This window comes from Mytilus trossulus, unplaced genomic scaffold (genome assembly GCF_036588685.1).
Source record: "Mytilus trossulus isolate FHL-02 unplaced genomic scaffold, PNRI_Mtr1.1.1.hap1 h1tg000050l__unscaffolded, whole genome shotgun sequence".
Taxonomy (NCBI): domain Eukaryota; kingdom Metazoa; phylum Mollusca; class Bivalvia; order Mytilida; family Mytilidae; genus Mytilus; species Mytilus trossulus.
The window spans coordinates 188593-201656 of NW_026963292.1; the positions used below are offsets into that span (position 1 = coordinate 188593).

Sequence of the window (13064 nt, forward strand, 5' to 3'; positions counted from 1 at the left end):
TTGAAAAACTGTGTGAATGATAGCTTTAAGTCTGTTTTCAGAGACAACATATCTGTGAAGTACAAATGAAGTGATTATCTCTTTACGATATATATGCTGTTGCTCCTGCGAAGAAAGCTTCAAACAATAACGTCTTTGAATGCAAATCTTACTAGTTCGAGTGTCTTTTAAAAGAATTAGAAATAAATGAGAATTCAGGTAATAACACATACAATGTATATCCCCACTCCCCAAGAAAAACTGAAAAAATCGCCTGAAAGAAATAATTAACACTGCTTTTTAAAATAAAAATGGTTGCATACATTATACATTAATTTCTTTTGGAAACCATATGGCATATTTTGTTACTAGTGAACAAAAAGATAAAACATGCTTCACAGAGGAACAAGTAATGTCATTGAAATCATAATTGTGGAATTTCTATAGGAACGATATCTGCGCCTACCCTTGACAATATCTTTTTATTATCATATTAGTCGGAGTTCCTTCAGACATTTGTCAAAAAATAAAAGATCACAGAAGCCAAATCATTCAATTTCACATTCATATATATTGACAGTGTTCTTTCCTTTCACAATTCAAACTTTTCTGAATGAGTTCCATTAATATCTCCTTCAGAACTAGAAATTAAAGAAACGACAGAAACGATCTCATGTTAAGACTTATAACTCAAATTTAACATAAGATGTCATCATAGTATGACAATATTTTACAAACAAGACTATTTAATTTGAAATTATCAATTTTCCTACCTTAGTAGTAGTTTACCAACTTAAACTACATAAGGGCTATACACTTCTAACCTTATTCGATATTCAAGAGCTAGTAGCTGCTGTTCAGACTTTGTAAAATGTCACCAGTGTCTGAGCAGAATGTTGATGATCCAGGGTTTGTCAAAGAATGTCTAGTCCTTTTTCTTGAAAAGTACATTCGGTAGACAAATGTAATAATACACGATGGTGTTAAAGTATATACACAATGTACTGTTAATCGTCTTGATTATGATATAGTGTTCTTCTACTTGTCTTTGTAAATTAATACTTATAATATTTGGTCTATTTGTGAAATTATCAATTTGTCGTGGCTCGATACTTATGCATCCTGTCATTGTGGAATAATACTACGGTAAATTTTTGTATTCACGTCTTTCGTTTTTGCTAATGTGTTTTGACTACACGTCTTTCAGTTTTCCTTTGTTTTTTATTTTTATATTGACATATTTGTTATCTAATAATTTGTTTCTATGTATGTTGCATTGGCGTTTGTGTTTTGTTGCGCTTGTGTGTTCGGTTGTTTCGCTGTTTTTCTGTTATAGTTGATGTGTTACCCTAGGTTTTAGTTTGTTTTCTCTCCATCGATTTATGAATTTTGAACAGCGGTTTACTGCTATTGCCTTTATCTGCTATGTAATTGCCAGACTGATAATTTATATTAAACGATGTAAGTGCTATACCACTAATGAACTATTTTACGCAATTACTATACTATTTGCATTTTCTAAGATGTAATTGCTTAACCAATTATTTATTATTCTAAGATGAATTTACTAGACCATTAATAGACTATTCTAAGAAAAAAACTCGTAATGTTATTATTAAGCATAAAGCTTATTGTCGACTATTGATTGTCTAATATATCAGTTTGATTATACGGCTTTTTTCATCAGACATCATACTCTGAGTGAGAAACAGTGACCGCTTTAGATGATGAGACATTGCACTTGAAGTAAAAACCGTTTTCGGATTTTTGTCATCACATATTTATCTCGGACTTAGAACACATTACAGCTTTTGACCATCAGGCATCATTCTCTGACTTAGACCCTGACAGTTTTTGACCAAATTATACCCTTAGTATGAAATCTTTACAACTTTTGATCATTAGACGTAGTTCTTTTCTCTTAAGTGAAGAGCCTACGGCTTTTCATCATCAGACAATATAATAGGAATGAGAATCATTGGTCGATGCTACTGCTGGTGGAGTTTTAATTCCCCGGGGGTATCTCCAGCCCATTAGTCAGCACTTTTGTGTTGACTTGTGTTATCATTGTTATGTTCATAATTATAGATTTACTGTAAACAAAACTTTAAAGTGTTGAAATACTAAGGCTTTTCTACCTCATGAATATATAACTTAAGCTGAATTTAGCAAAACGTTTTATAATTTTTGTTCCTCAATGCTCTTCAACTTCGTGCCATATTTGGCCTCCTAAACATTTTTTATTCGAGCGACACTAATGAGTCTTTTGTTAACTAAAGGCGCGTTTGGTGTAAATATAAGATTTTAATCCTGGAATCTTTGATGAATTTATTTACGACTTTTAATCGTCAGACATTACAAAAAATCTTCCTTTACGGTTTTTGACCATTATACATCATTCAGTGAGTGTGAACCCATGATAGCTTTTGATCATCAGACATTATAATATACATTTAAGACAATATACAATATATATACTCATATTACAAAAAATAACCTGAAAAGCAGTGACATAAAGAAAACGTTTAAAAATGTATTTATTGGGAAAAAATTAACAGAATTTGATATAACGATAAGTATAAATATATGTATCAACATAGGCTGTATATTCTGAAATATTTCATTAAAACATACACAAATATTTAAAAAAAATAATTAGGATACCTTTTAAAACAGAATTTCAAATCATGTATTCTTCTCTAACAAATGTTTTTGATTCATTTATGTAAGAATCACTTGTCACGTGATATAAATAACATAAAGAAGTAAACACCTTTTTGTTATGAAATGCCTTTACCAAGTTAGGTACAACTTGACATTTGTTTGTCCTTCGTTTGTTGTTTATTTTCATGTATCACGAGAAAGACTGAGGATTGGTTAATATTAATTCCATAATACAAGTCCTAATACTTGAGAACAATATGTGTTGGGGTAAAATGAGGTCGAAGTGAAATAACATAAATACTGAACACAAACACAAATTCAAAACGATAAGTCGCGTACGTATCCAAGCGCATAATCTATAGCTCAAACTCGCAAAACGAATGGAAAACAAACTGTCATTAATTTTCCTGACTAGGTACACATTTCCTTATGTGAAAAATGCTAGATTAAGCCAGGTTTTATAGCAACTAAAATTCTAACTTGTATGACAGTCACATACGTTCATGAAAGTTGGTCACCGGCGTAACCGCTCAAATGAGAAAAAATACCGTGATCACCAACACTGACTACACATTCTTAGTGTAAACTAGCAACAGTAAAAATGCAAGATTGTAAATGTCTGTATTCTTAACTAAACGATTTACGAAATGAAAAACGGACGAGGTAGCAAAACTACCTTCAGGGGTTTCATACGCGATATGTCTGCTAGAAAACAGCTAACATGTAAGATCAATACAAAAAATTATATGTTGAAATCTGACGAAAAAGTGGGTAAAGTTTCTGTTAGGAATTGTTCATAGAAAGACACTTAAAAATTAACAAGTTATATTCACAGAAGATATAGTGTTTGACTAGGATCGTGTTATTTTAGAGTGAATTCGATCAACAACGTAAATAAAATGTCCTTTCCCAAAAAGTACGTAGTTTTTTTAGCAGATAGACAACCTACATGTTTACTTTCTTTTTGTCTTGGTCGTAATTTAAAAGATGTTTAAAATGTTGCCCTCGAAAAAAACTTACCATATAAAAACACTGAATTTTAAGTGAAATAAAGTGAAACATTGTGCGTTGTTTGTGCACAAAACATGAAGAGTAATCAAAATTATAAGAGATACAGTCATGAATAATACAATACAATGAAAAAGGGGGATGGGTGACTGCTAAAGAGACAACAACCGGCCAAAATAGTAGAAACAGCCACAAATAGAGGTTTCAATGCAGCGAGATAATCTAGCAACCGGAGTCAGGCTTTATTTAGACCCTTACCATTATCGCAATCTAGCTATTTTACTTCTGGAATAGCATGAAACTTATCTGATTGCATGTTAAATCACAAGAAAAAAGTCTACACTCGAAATAAAGTGAAATGATTCACTCGAATTAAAAACACGATCTCAGCCGGATTATGAATAACTTCCGTGTATAAGAGTTCATCATTTTACAAAACAACTGTATTTTGTTTTATATAATTTGTACCGTTTAAAAAAAGGCAACAGTAGTATACCGCTGTTCAAAACTCATAAATCCATGGACAAAAAACAAAATCGGGGTAACAAACTAAAACCGAGGGAAACGCATTAAAAATTGTTAATACATAATACATAGTTTAATTCAAATTCAGTTTGTGTGCAACGATAAGTTTTATTGGACGTTGAGAAATGTCTTGCAATGTAATATACCACGTTGTACCAGTCCGTATCTAAAAAAGCCACCATTTTGACTTCCGATTGTTTTACATCTTTTGGGGTATTATTCAAAAATAAACAAGAAAATCACATAATGTGCCTCAAAATCTTCCTTTCTTGTCAGTATTGAAACCGTTCAGATGCGTACGAAAAATATAAATACATCTAGTATTTATGTTTGACGTCGGGAGAATACTTGTGACGTCAAATTGGTTAGATACCAAAGATGATGCAACAGTTTCGTGGACTTTTTCATTCATAACATTTTTTTTATCAAAATAATAATAACATGGAACTCATTTAATAAAATTGAGAATGGAAATGGGGACCCCTACCATAGGAAAAACAACAGAAGTTCACCAACAGGTCTTCAATGTAGCGAGAAATTCCTGCACCCGGAGGCGTCCTTCAGCTGCCCCTTAAACAAATATATACTAGTTTAGTGATAATGAACGCCATACTAAACTCCAAATTGTACACAAGAAACTAAAATTAAAATAATACAAGACTAACAAAGACCAGATTTGGGACAGGTGCAAATGCGGCGGGATTAAACATGTTAATGAGATCTCCAACCCTCTCCCTATACCTCTAGCCAATGTAGAAAAGTAAACGTATATCAAAACGCACTAAAATTCAGGTCAAGAGAAGTCCGAGTCTGATGTCAGAAGATGTAACCAAAGAAAATAAACAAAATTACATTAACACATAAATAACAACAGACTACTAACAGTTAAGTATGTGGCTTCCGGATTATACGAAGGGAGATACTGCTTTTCTTGAATTTCATCATTTTAAAATGGATGCAGCACTGGTAACCATCTCATCTTCTATTGAATGAAAAATACATCTTTGTTGTTGTCTGGGACCAAATGTGACTGAGTTTCATTTACACATTCACCTTGCAGTAAGCAGACTTTTGTATTCTTGTCATACTCTGCAGAAGAACAGTCTATATTTGATAAGCATTTTCTTACACACTGAATGGTATTGTCCGCTACAGATGTTCCTATGACAGGTCCTACATATCCGTACCCGATATGTCCACACGCATAGGCAGTATTGGTCCTTGACAAGCCTACAATAGAAGGAAAACACATTGTTAAACAGTTGGGGAATGCATATCACATATGCAGATGAAGTGAGTATATTACTACTCAGGTGGGCGAAATTGGTATTTTCAATATCTAAATCGTCTCTCTTGTCATATACATCGTACTGAGATTATAGCTTGTGTTTAATTCAAGGTACGAGTCTAAAAAAAAGTCGGAGACAGCCGTATCTGATAGTTTCCAGTTCTGTATGATATATTATTGGAACCCAATCAGAAAAACTTCGATTGTTTATGGAATGAAAATTATTATTAATGTATCTGAATGTGGAGTTAAACAATCTGGCTTCTTTGATCTTCTAGTTTTAGACAAGTTTAAAGAAAAAATACAAAAAAAATACAAAAAATATTTGAAGGAACTCCGACCCATATGAGAATAAAAAAAGGTTGGCAAGGAGACTAATTGTTGTTTCAGTTCCCAATCCCATAATTTATTATTTTACAACATGTTTACGTAACTATATTGCCAAAAATGTTTTAATACAATATTGTTTAACCTGTAGTATTTATGTCAATCATGCGAAAAGTATACGATTTGAAGAAATATTGAAATGACTGGTGTCTTATCTGTATTTTGAATTGTGAATTGGGACGAATCTAGGAAAGAGTGGATTGTTACTTGCAACACCATGCCACAATGGTAAAAGTTAATCTCATTATATAAGATCTTCAACATTGTCAAGGCGGTAGACACTAAAGAGACATTCAAAACTCGTAAGGTCAAGAAAAACTTCACATTCATCGAAAAGATAAACATCAGTTTATGAAATACTGCACAGAAAACTTAACGCTGAGCCACAAGAATCCAGCTAAACACCAGGAATAAACTGATTTCCTCCGGTTGGGTCATTCTATTCTACTCCATATGTCATATCTAACGTGTTACTCCTATACAATACGTTGATCATTTATATATACATTGTATATATATACTATGGATTCATTCATTTTCGTTGGTATCAATCTTTTTGGGTTGTTGAATGGAATATTTGTGGATATTTGTGTTCGTTCAAAAAAACATAAATTCGTGGTTAACATATAACGTAACCATAAATTTGGTATCCCACGAACATTGAATCCACAGTATACAGTTATAGAATATAAATCCTTCCTATTTCAGTTACGATCAAGGTTTTGACCAATTTCAATAAAAAATATAAATACCTGACTGAAGTAGGTTGTTTATTAGATTTCCATATATTTCTATTTCACAAATAACCAATGGTTCTGTATCTCGGCGTTTAATCCGGACAAATCTCCCTCTGGTGTTAGGAGGGCAATTTATAGTGATTCTTTGGCTTTCGGTGGCTTGGTAGTGGCAATGAAATATGTTTCCCTCATCCAAATTGTTCCACCTGTTGCATGTACATGTTGGCATAATTACTTCAACATCATAGTTTACAAGATTGTTAGCTGATTACAAATAAGAAATGTATATAATTAGTTGTGTGCATTAATTATATCACTCTTAGTTCATAAATTACTGCGATGTGTTTATTAATGCTTAAAGTGCAACTGGTGCAATATATATCTGTATACATATGTCATGAAATCGTAATATAGGGTTATTGCATGAATATTGGGGAATATTGTCTCGAGTAGAATTTTATATTGCACGAGCTTGCGAGTGCAATATATGTTCAACGAGGGACAATATTCCCCGATATTCATGCAATAACCCTTTTATTGTATAGCAATATAATATTTGAAAGTAAAAAATGGTTTAAACTACGATTTTGTCATTGATGACGTCATGAATTTTGAATATTTATTGCACTAGTGCAATATTGGAATTTATCGCACGCTAACTTTTGGTTACTTTCTGTGGAAAATATTATATTGCTATGCAATAATAAATAATATTGCATTTCTGTTCTTCTTTTCAAAATACGCCATATTAGATGAAAGCAGTGATTTACAGAATATTATATCATCGCTAAAAAGTCAAAGTAAAATAATGTTAACCAGTAGTTAGTTTAATGAGAAGTGTTGTTCGTTCATTTTATGTCTTTAATTAGTTGTTTTTTTTCTCTTTTTCATCTGTGAGTTATGTCGTTCCTTTTTGGTTCTCTGTTTGATAAAAAAAAAAAAAAATAACATAAGCATATAGATTTAATACGGCATACACATACTTACATTCGAATTTTGTTCATGCTTGTGTTTTTTAGTTTTGATGTTGAACACAGTATAGATGGGGGATAGGACCTTTATCGGGACTCCGGGATCGGGTTGAGCTAAGGATTTCGGGATTGACCCTTTCGGGATTCGGGAATATTTTTTTTCGAATTTCCGAACCTCGGGATTGCGTGTTTTTAAGCCCGGGATTTCGGGATCAGGACTGCTCCTACCCCCTTTCAGTATAATATTTCTTTAATATTTCCAGCACACTTTCGCAAAATCAAGAAATGTATTTGTTTCTAACTCAATGAAAATTGGTACCTAGGAAAATTAATGAAAAAAACTATACCTTACTTATGTTTATTTGTTCCTTAAACCATACAAATAACATTCAATAGCTAATATGTATCATGGGTCTACAATACAGCATTTGAGAGCTGATTTTCAAAATACATACTGAAGCATGTGTTCCTCATATTTCGAGACAAAGTATTTTTATAATTTACATGTAACCTCATTTAACCTGGACAATGAAATGGTCAACCTTTTAATTAATCCTTTTTAATATTTGCAGAACTTATGTGTATACCTATGATTACGCTGTTTCTCACAAGTGACAAAGGTAACGGTGAACAGAGGGGTAATCCATAAGTATTATATAACTTCTACTAGCTTTTAGAAGTTCGGTCCGTAATTCAGGGGTCATACAGAAGTATTTTATAACTTCAATTAGCTTTTAGAAGTTGGGTTTGGAATTTCAAAACTTATTCTCCACTTGTTAATGGTCATACGAAAAAAAATACATTCGTAAAATTCGATTCATATGATTAAAACCGTACACAAACTAATACCACCATCTAATTTGAAATTTTAAGCGCCCGAGTTTGATGCAGTCGCCAAAATAAAGGCATGCCGAAATTGCTGGGTTTACAGTATATAAGAATACTACACTCACGACAACAATCTGTGCGTCCATTAATATGTATAACATTGATATCATAAACATTCTGTAGGTCGACAGCCCACCATTGCTTCTGATTATCGTTGCTATATGTATGTGCACACAAAAACTCGGCTCCAACCCGTACTGAAGTTTCTCCATCAACGGCATATTCAGAATTACAACATTTGTATCCTTCTGGTGGCACATATATTGATGACATTGTTGTTGGTTTGTTAAATGCAATGTTTTCTTCTGAAAAAACTTTAATAAAAAAAATACACATTTATATAACACTTCTAGACTGTAGTTGCTTAAGTCTGATAGAATGGTGTATTTTCAAAAAGAGTGTTTAAATAATGAACAATTTTGAAGACTATAAGTGTTTCTTTCAAGTTTTTTCAATTTTCAATGTAAGATTAGTATAACACATACAATATTAAAATGCTTTAGTTTCCTGCTTTTTTTCTTCTTCTCTTCATATCATAATTATCATTTTACAATCATAATTCTTATTTACAACAACCGCAATAAGAGGATACAGATATAATTCCACGTCTTTGTGCCTTTGATTGTTTTATGAAAGTCATAACGAATTGAAAACCGTTATGACATATATGTGTCAAAGATTGCCACGAAAATGTTTCATGGGGGAGGGTTGAGATCTCACAAACATGTTTAATCCCGCCGCATTTTTGCGCCTGTCCCAAGTCAGGAGCCTCTGGCCTTTGTTAGTCTTGTATTATTTTTATTTTAGTTTCTTGTATACAATTTGGAAATTAGTATGGCGTTCATTATCACTGGACTAGTTTATATTTGCTTAGGGGCCAGCTGAAGGACGCCTCTGGGTGCGGGAATTTCTCGGTACATTGAAGACCTGTTTGTGACCTTTTGCTGTAGTTTTTTCTACGGTCGGGTTGTTGTCTCTTTGACACATTCCCCATTTCAATTCTCAATTTTATTGATAAAAGTACGTTATTTTCGTTTTAAAGGACCGTTGTTTAAAATTATCGGAGCAACAATTCTGTTGTCAACATTGGGACATTACCACGATAAACTTCATCACTTTATAGAGATGACCAGGATATTGACGACCGAACGTGCGCAAGCGTAATTTGACAAATCATACGAAGCAGGAGTTGCTGTTCATACATAGTACATTCAAAATAAATATTATCATAAAAACGCATGTTGAAGTTGAGTAATGCGCATCGTCTGCATTTAGTTTACATGATATTTTTCTGTAGCTAACTCCTCACGTTAAATTGGTGATTAGTATTGTAATGTTTTCTGAAAAAAGATACATTCAATATAAAAGTCTCTTTGATAATGAGGGTCCTCAAGGTGTTAAAATGTGTTCAGAGTTAGTGAAAATATGCTTATAGCATAGATATTGACGCTTTTTATATTGATATGCATGGCTTATGATCAATTTTGAATCTGTCTTTTTCACTAACTTCAATTGGCCTATGCATCCGCAAAAGTCGAATAAGCCTTAATGGAGAAAACCTCTCCTTAAATTAAAAAAAATGTGCAGCCAAAATAAATTTTTTACGAATATTTTGTGATAAAGAGTTGATACTTCAAAACACTTTGGAGTTAAATATATTGGTAAATTAATATTCAGTTGGAGTTGCAACTAAGCTATTGCATCTTTGAAGTTCAGTATATTTTTTTCTGATTGCATTTTCATGAATTTCCTGTTTATAAAATCTTGAATTTTTCGCAAAAACTACGGATTTTCTTATCCCAGGAATAGTTTACCTTAGACGTATTGGCACAATTTTTTGGAATTTCAGATCCTCAACGCTATTCAACTTTGTACTTGTTTGGCTTTAGCTCTAGAGCAACTACGATTACAATATTTTGTCATAGCAAAGCAAAGACCGGACTTTCCGTTTGCATCTGCAATTTTGAAAAAACGCATGCAACCAAAAACAAAGAAAGGCGAGCCATTGGTAAATAAGCTTGGTCGTGATTGCTTTTCCCTCCGTCTTGCAACTAAAGGCGAATTTTGCGATGATTTAAAAGAAGCTCTAAGTATTTAAGTATTAAATCATCGATAAGGGACACTACTTGTGTGGATGACTTTGTCACATCTACCCCGCAGCTGTATGTAGATAGTTCCATTAGAGACACTTTGATACATGTCGAAAGTTCAATATTTGAATTAAAGATTGCCCACGAGAACGACAAATCTGCTTTACTGTGTAAAATTGATAGTATACAAAAACAAAATGTAAAACTTAATGATGATTTCACTAAGCAAAAGGAACGCATGAATAACATTCAAAATCAATTAAACTTGGCTAGAACTGCAAATAATAAACTAAATGATAATTTAGCATGTGTTAAATCGGAACTTAAAAGTGTGTCACTAAAGCAAGTAGATTTAGCTAAGGATAACTCGAATACCACAGAAACAATGCGCTCAGCAAACAACAAAATAAAAGAAATCGAACTTGTTATTGTAAACAACACAACGGCTGTTTCGAAATGCGAAGCTAGAATCTCTAAAGTATCTGTCGTAGCAAATGAAACAAAAACCCGTTTGAATTCTGAAGCATCACGCATCACAAATATAAGTGATATCCGCTCAACTGGAATTTGTAGTGTTAAAAGTAAGGTGCTTCTGTTAAGTGACCAAGTAAAGGACGTCAATACCGCTTTAGAGGATTTTCAGACAAAAGTTAATTCATCTATGACATCCACTAGTGAATTACGAAGACGCGTAGTTAATGTCGAAAAGAACGTCCAAGCGAGTAAACGTAAAGTAATGACTTACGCAGCAGCCGCAGTTCAAACATCAGATAAATCTGTATCTGTTGAACCTGTGGATTCTCCGATTAGGTCCGAGACACCTCGCACTTCAACTTTATGTCCGACATCACCTGCACACGATCGAAATCGTGTATCTCAAGAGACAATATCTAATACGGATAATCAAGTTAGAAACATGCCAACTTCATCCAAAACAACGAACATTCAAGCAAATGACACAAACAGTATTTCGGTACATTTTCCAAGATCAGTATGCAACCCAAAAACTTCGGACTTTAAAGGATTCACTCGTAAAAGTAGACGTGTTAGTCGTTTCTATATAGGCGGGATCGATAAATCATGTAGTTCTGAAGATAATATGCGATATTTTCTTTCCGAGCGGAATATACGTGTGACATTTTTAAGATATTTCAATAGACCATCAAAACGTACTGCCGCCGCTCAACTCAATATTGTAGCAGATGATGAACATTTAATAACTCATCCAGAATTTTGGCCCCAAGGAATTTACATGAAACAATGGTTACCGTGGGAGCAATTCGCCAGTGAACATTCTATAAACCCTTCCTAATGATGACTGTTGCTAAAGAAAAACTTAATCTAATGTGTTGGAATTGTAGAGGTGTTTTTTCGTGTATACCGTTCCTAGCTGAAAGTCTTCGAATGTATAATGTAAATGTATGCGCCTTATCAGAACATTGGCTACGTACTTTTCAATTACATGTTCTTGATTCGATTGATAAGAATTATATCTCAATTGCAAAAGGGACTGATGAATTTAATCCTGAATTACTCACCTGCAGAGGACGTTCCGGGGTTGCATTACTCATATCAAAAGACATTTATCCGTTTACATCTTTAATTGAGGTTAACAGCGACAGAATTATCGGTATTGAAATAAACATACCAAACAGTGAAAAGTTTTATGTGTTCTCTTTATACTTACCTGCAGTAACTCAACCGTACGAATATTTCCGTAACGAAGTAGAATTGCTGTTCGAACTGTCTTCCGTATACGAAGAATTTGGTTCTGTGATTTTAATGGGGGACTTCAATTCGAAAATAGACGGCCCGAGGTGTAAAATTAAACAAGACGAAAGAAGTAAACTTTGTAAAACTTTGATGGCAACTCACAATCTTTGTTCAGTAAATATGGAATTAATGTGTAAAGGTCCTGTTAATACGTTCCAATCTTACGAAGGTGGTCCTTCAACTTGTATTGATCACATCTTAATCAACCGTACAAAATTGCAACAAGTTAAACAAGCTAAGGTTATTGACAATCATTCATTTAGCACGTCCGATCATCACCCAATATTATGTACCTTAGAAACGGAATCTCATCTCCATCATCCACAAGAGACTAGTGACCCAACTGTATCTTGGGAACGCGCACGACGTACTAACTCTATAGAGGATTACACTTTTGCAGTATCAACAAATCTATGGACGGTAAAATTTCCAAATACAGCCACACCTGATGTGATTGAATCGTACTATTCTTGCATAGTCAATGCTATAAAGAAAGCCGAAAAAGACACTTTACCGTATAAAAAGTTCAATCGCCACTCAAAACCGTATTGGAATCCAAACCTTACAGTTTTACGAGACTCGATGCGTAGTATTCGGAATGAATGGATAAACAATTGTCACTGTCATGATACAAACTGTGAGTTTTTTCAAAAATACAAGTCTTCAAAACGAGAATTTCGTACAGCTTTGAGAAAAGCATTTGACGAATATGAAAGTAATTTAGCAAAAACTATCGAAAGTAACCTTGATATCG

General features: G+C 33.3%; 1 protein-coding gene across 1 annotated transcript in view; it reads right to left on the bottom strand.

The window, feature by feature from the left end:
* LOC134699319 (uncharacterized) overlaps positions 1-8720 on the bottom strand; it is a 55938-nt gene extending 47218 nt beyond the window's left edge. Inside the window, exons 1-2 of the mRNA XM_063560932.1 lie at positions 8513-8720; positions 5230-5406 (exon numbers count right to left, since the gene is read on the bottom strand). Of these exons, the coding sequence (XP_063417002.1) occupies positions 5230-5406; positions 8513-8720 (385 nt within the window). The remainder of the gene's footprint in view (positions 1-5229; positions 5407-8512) is intronic.
* Between the last annotated feature and the right edge of the window lie 4344 nt (positions 8721-13064).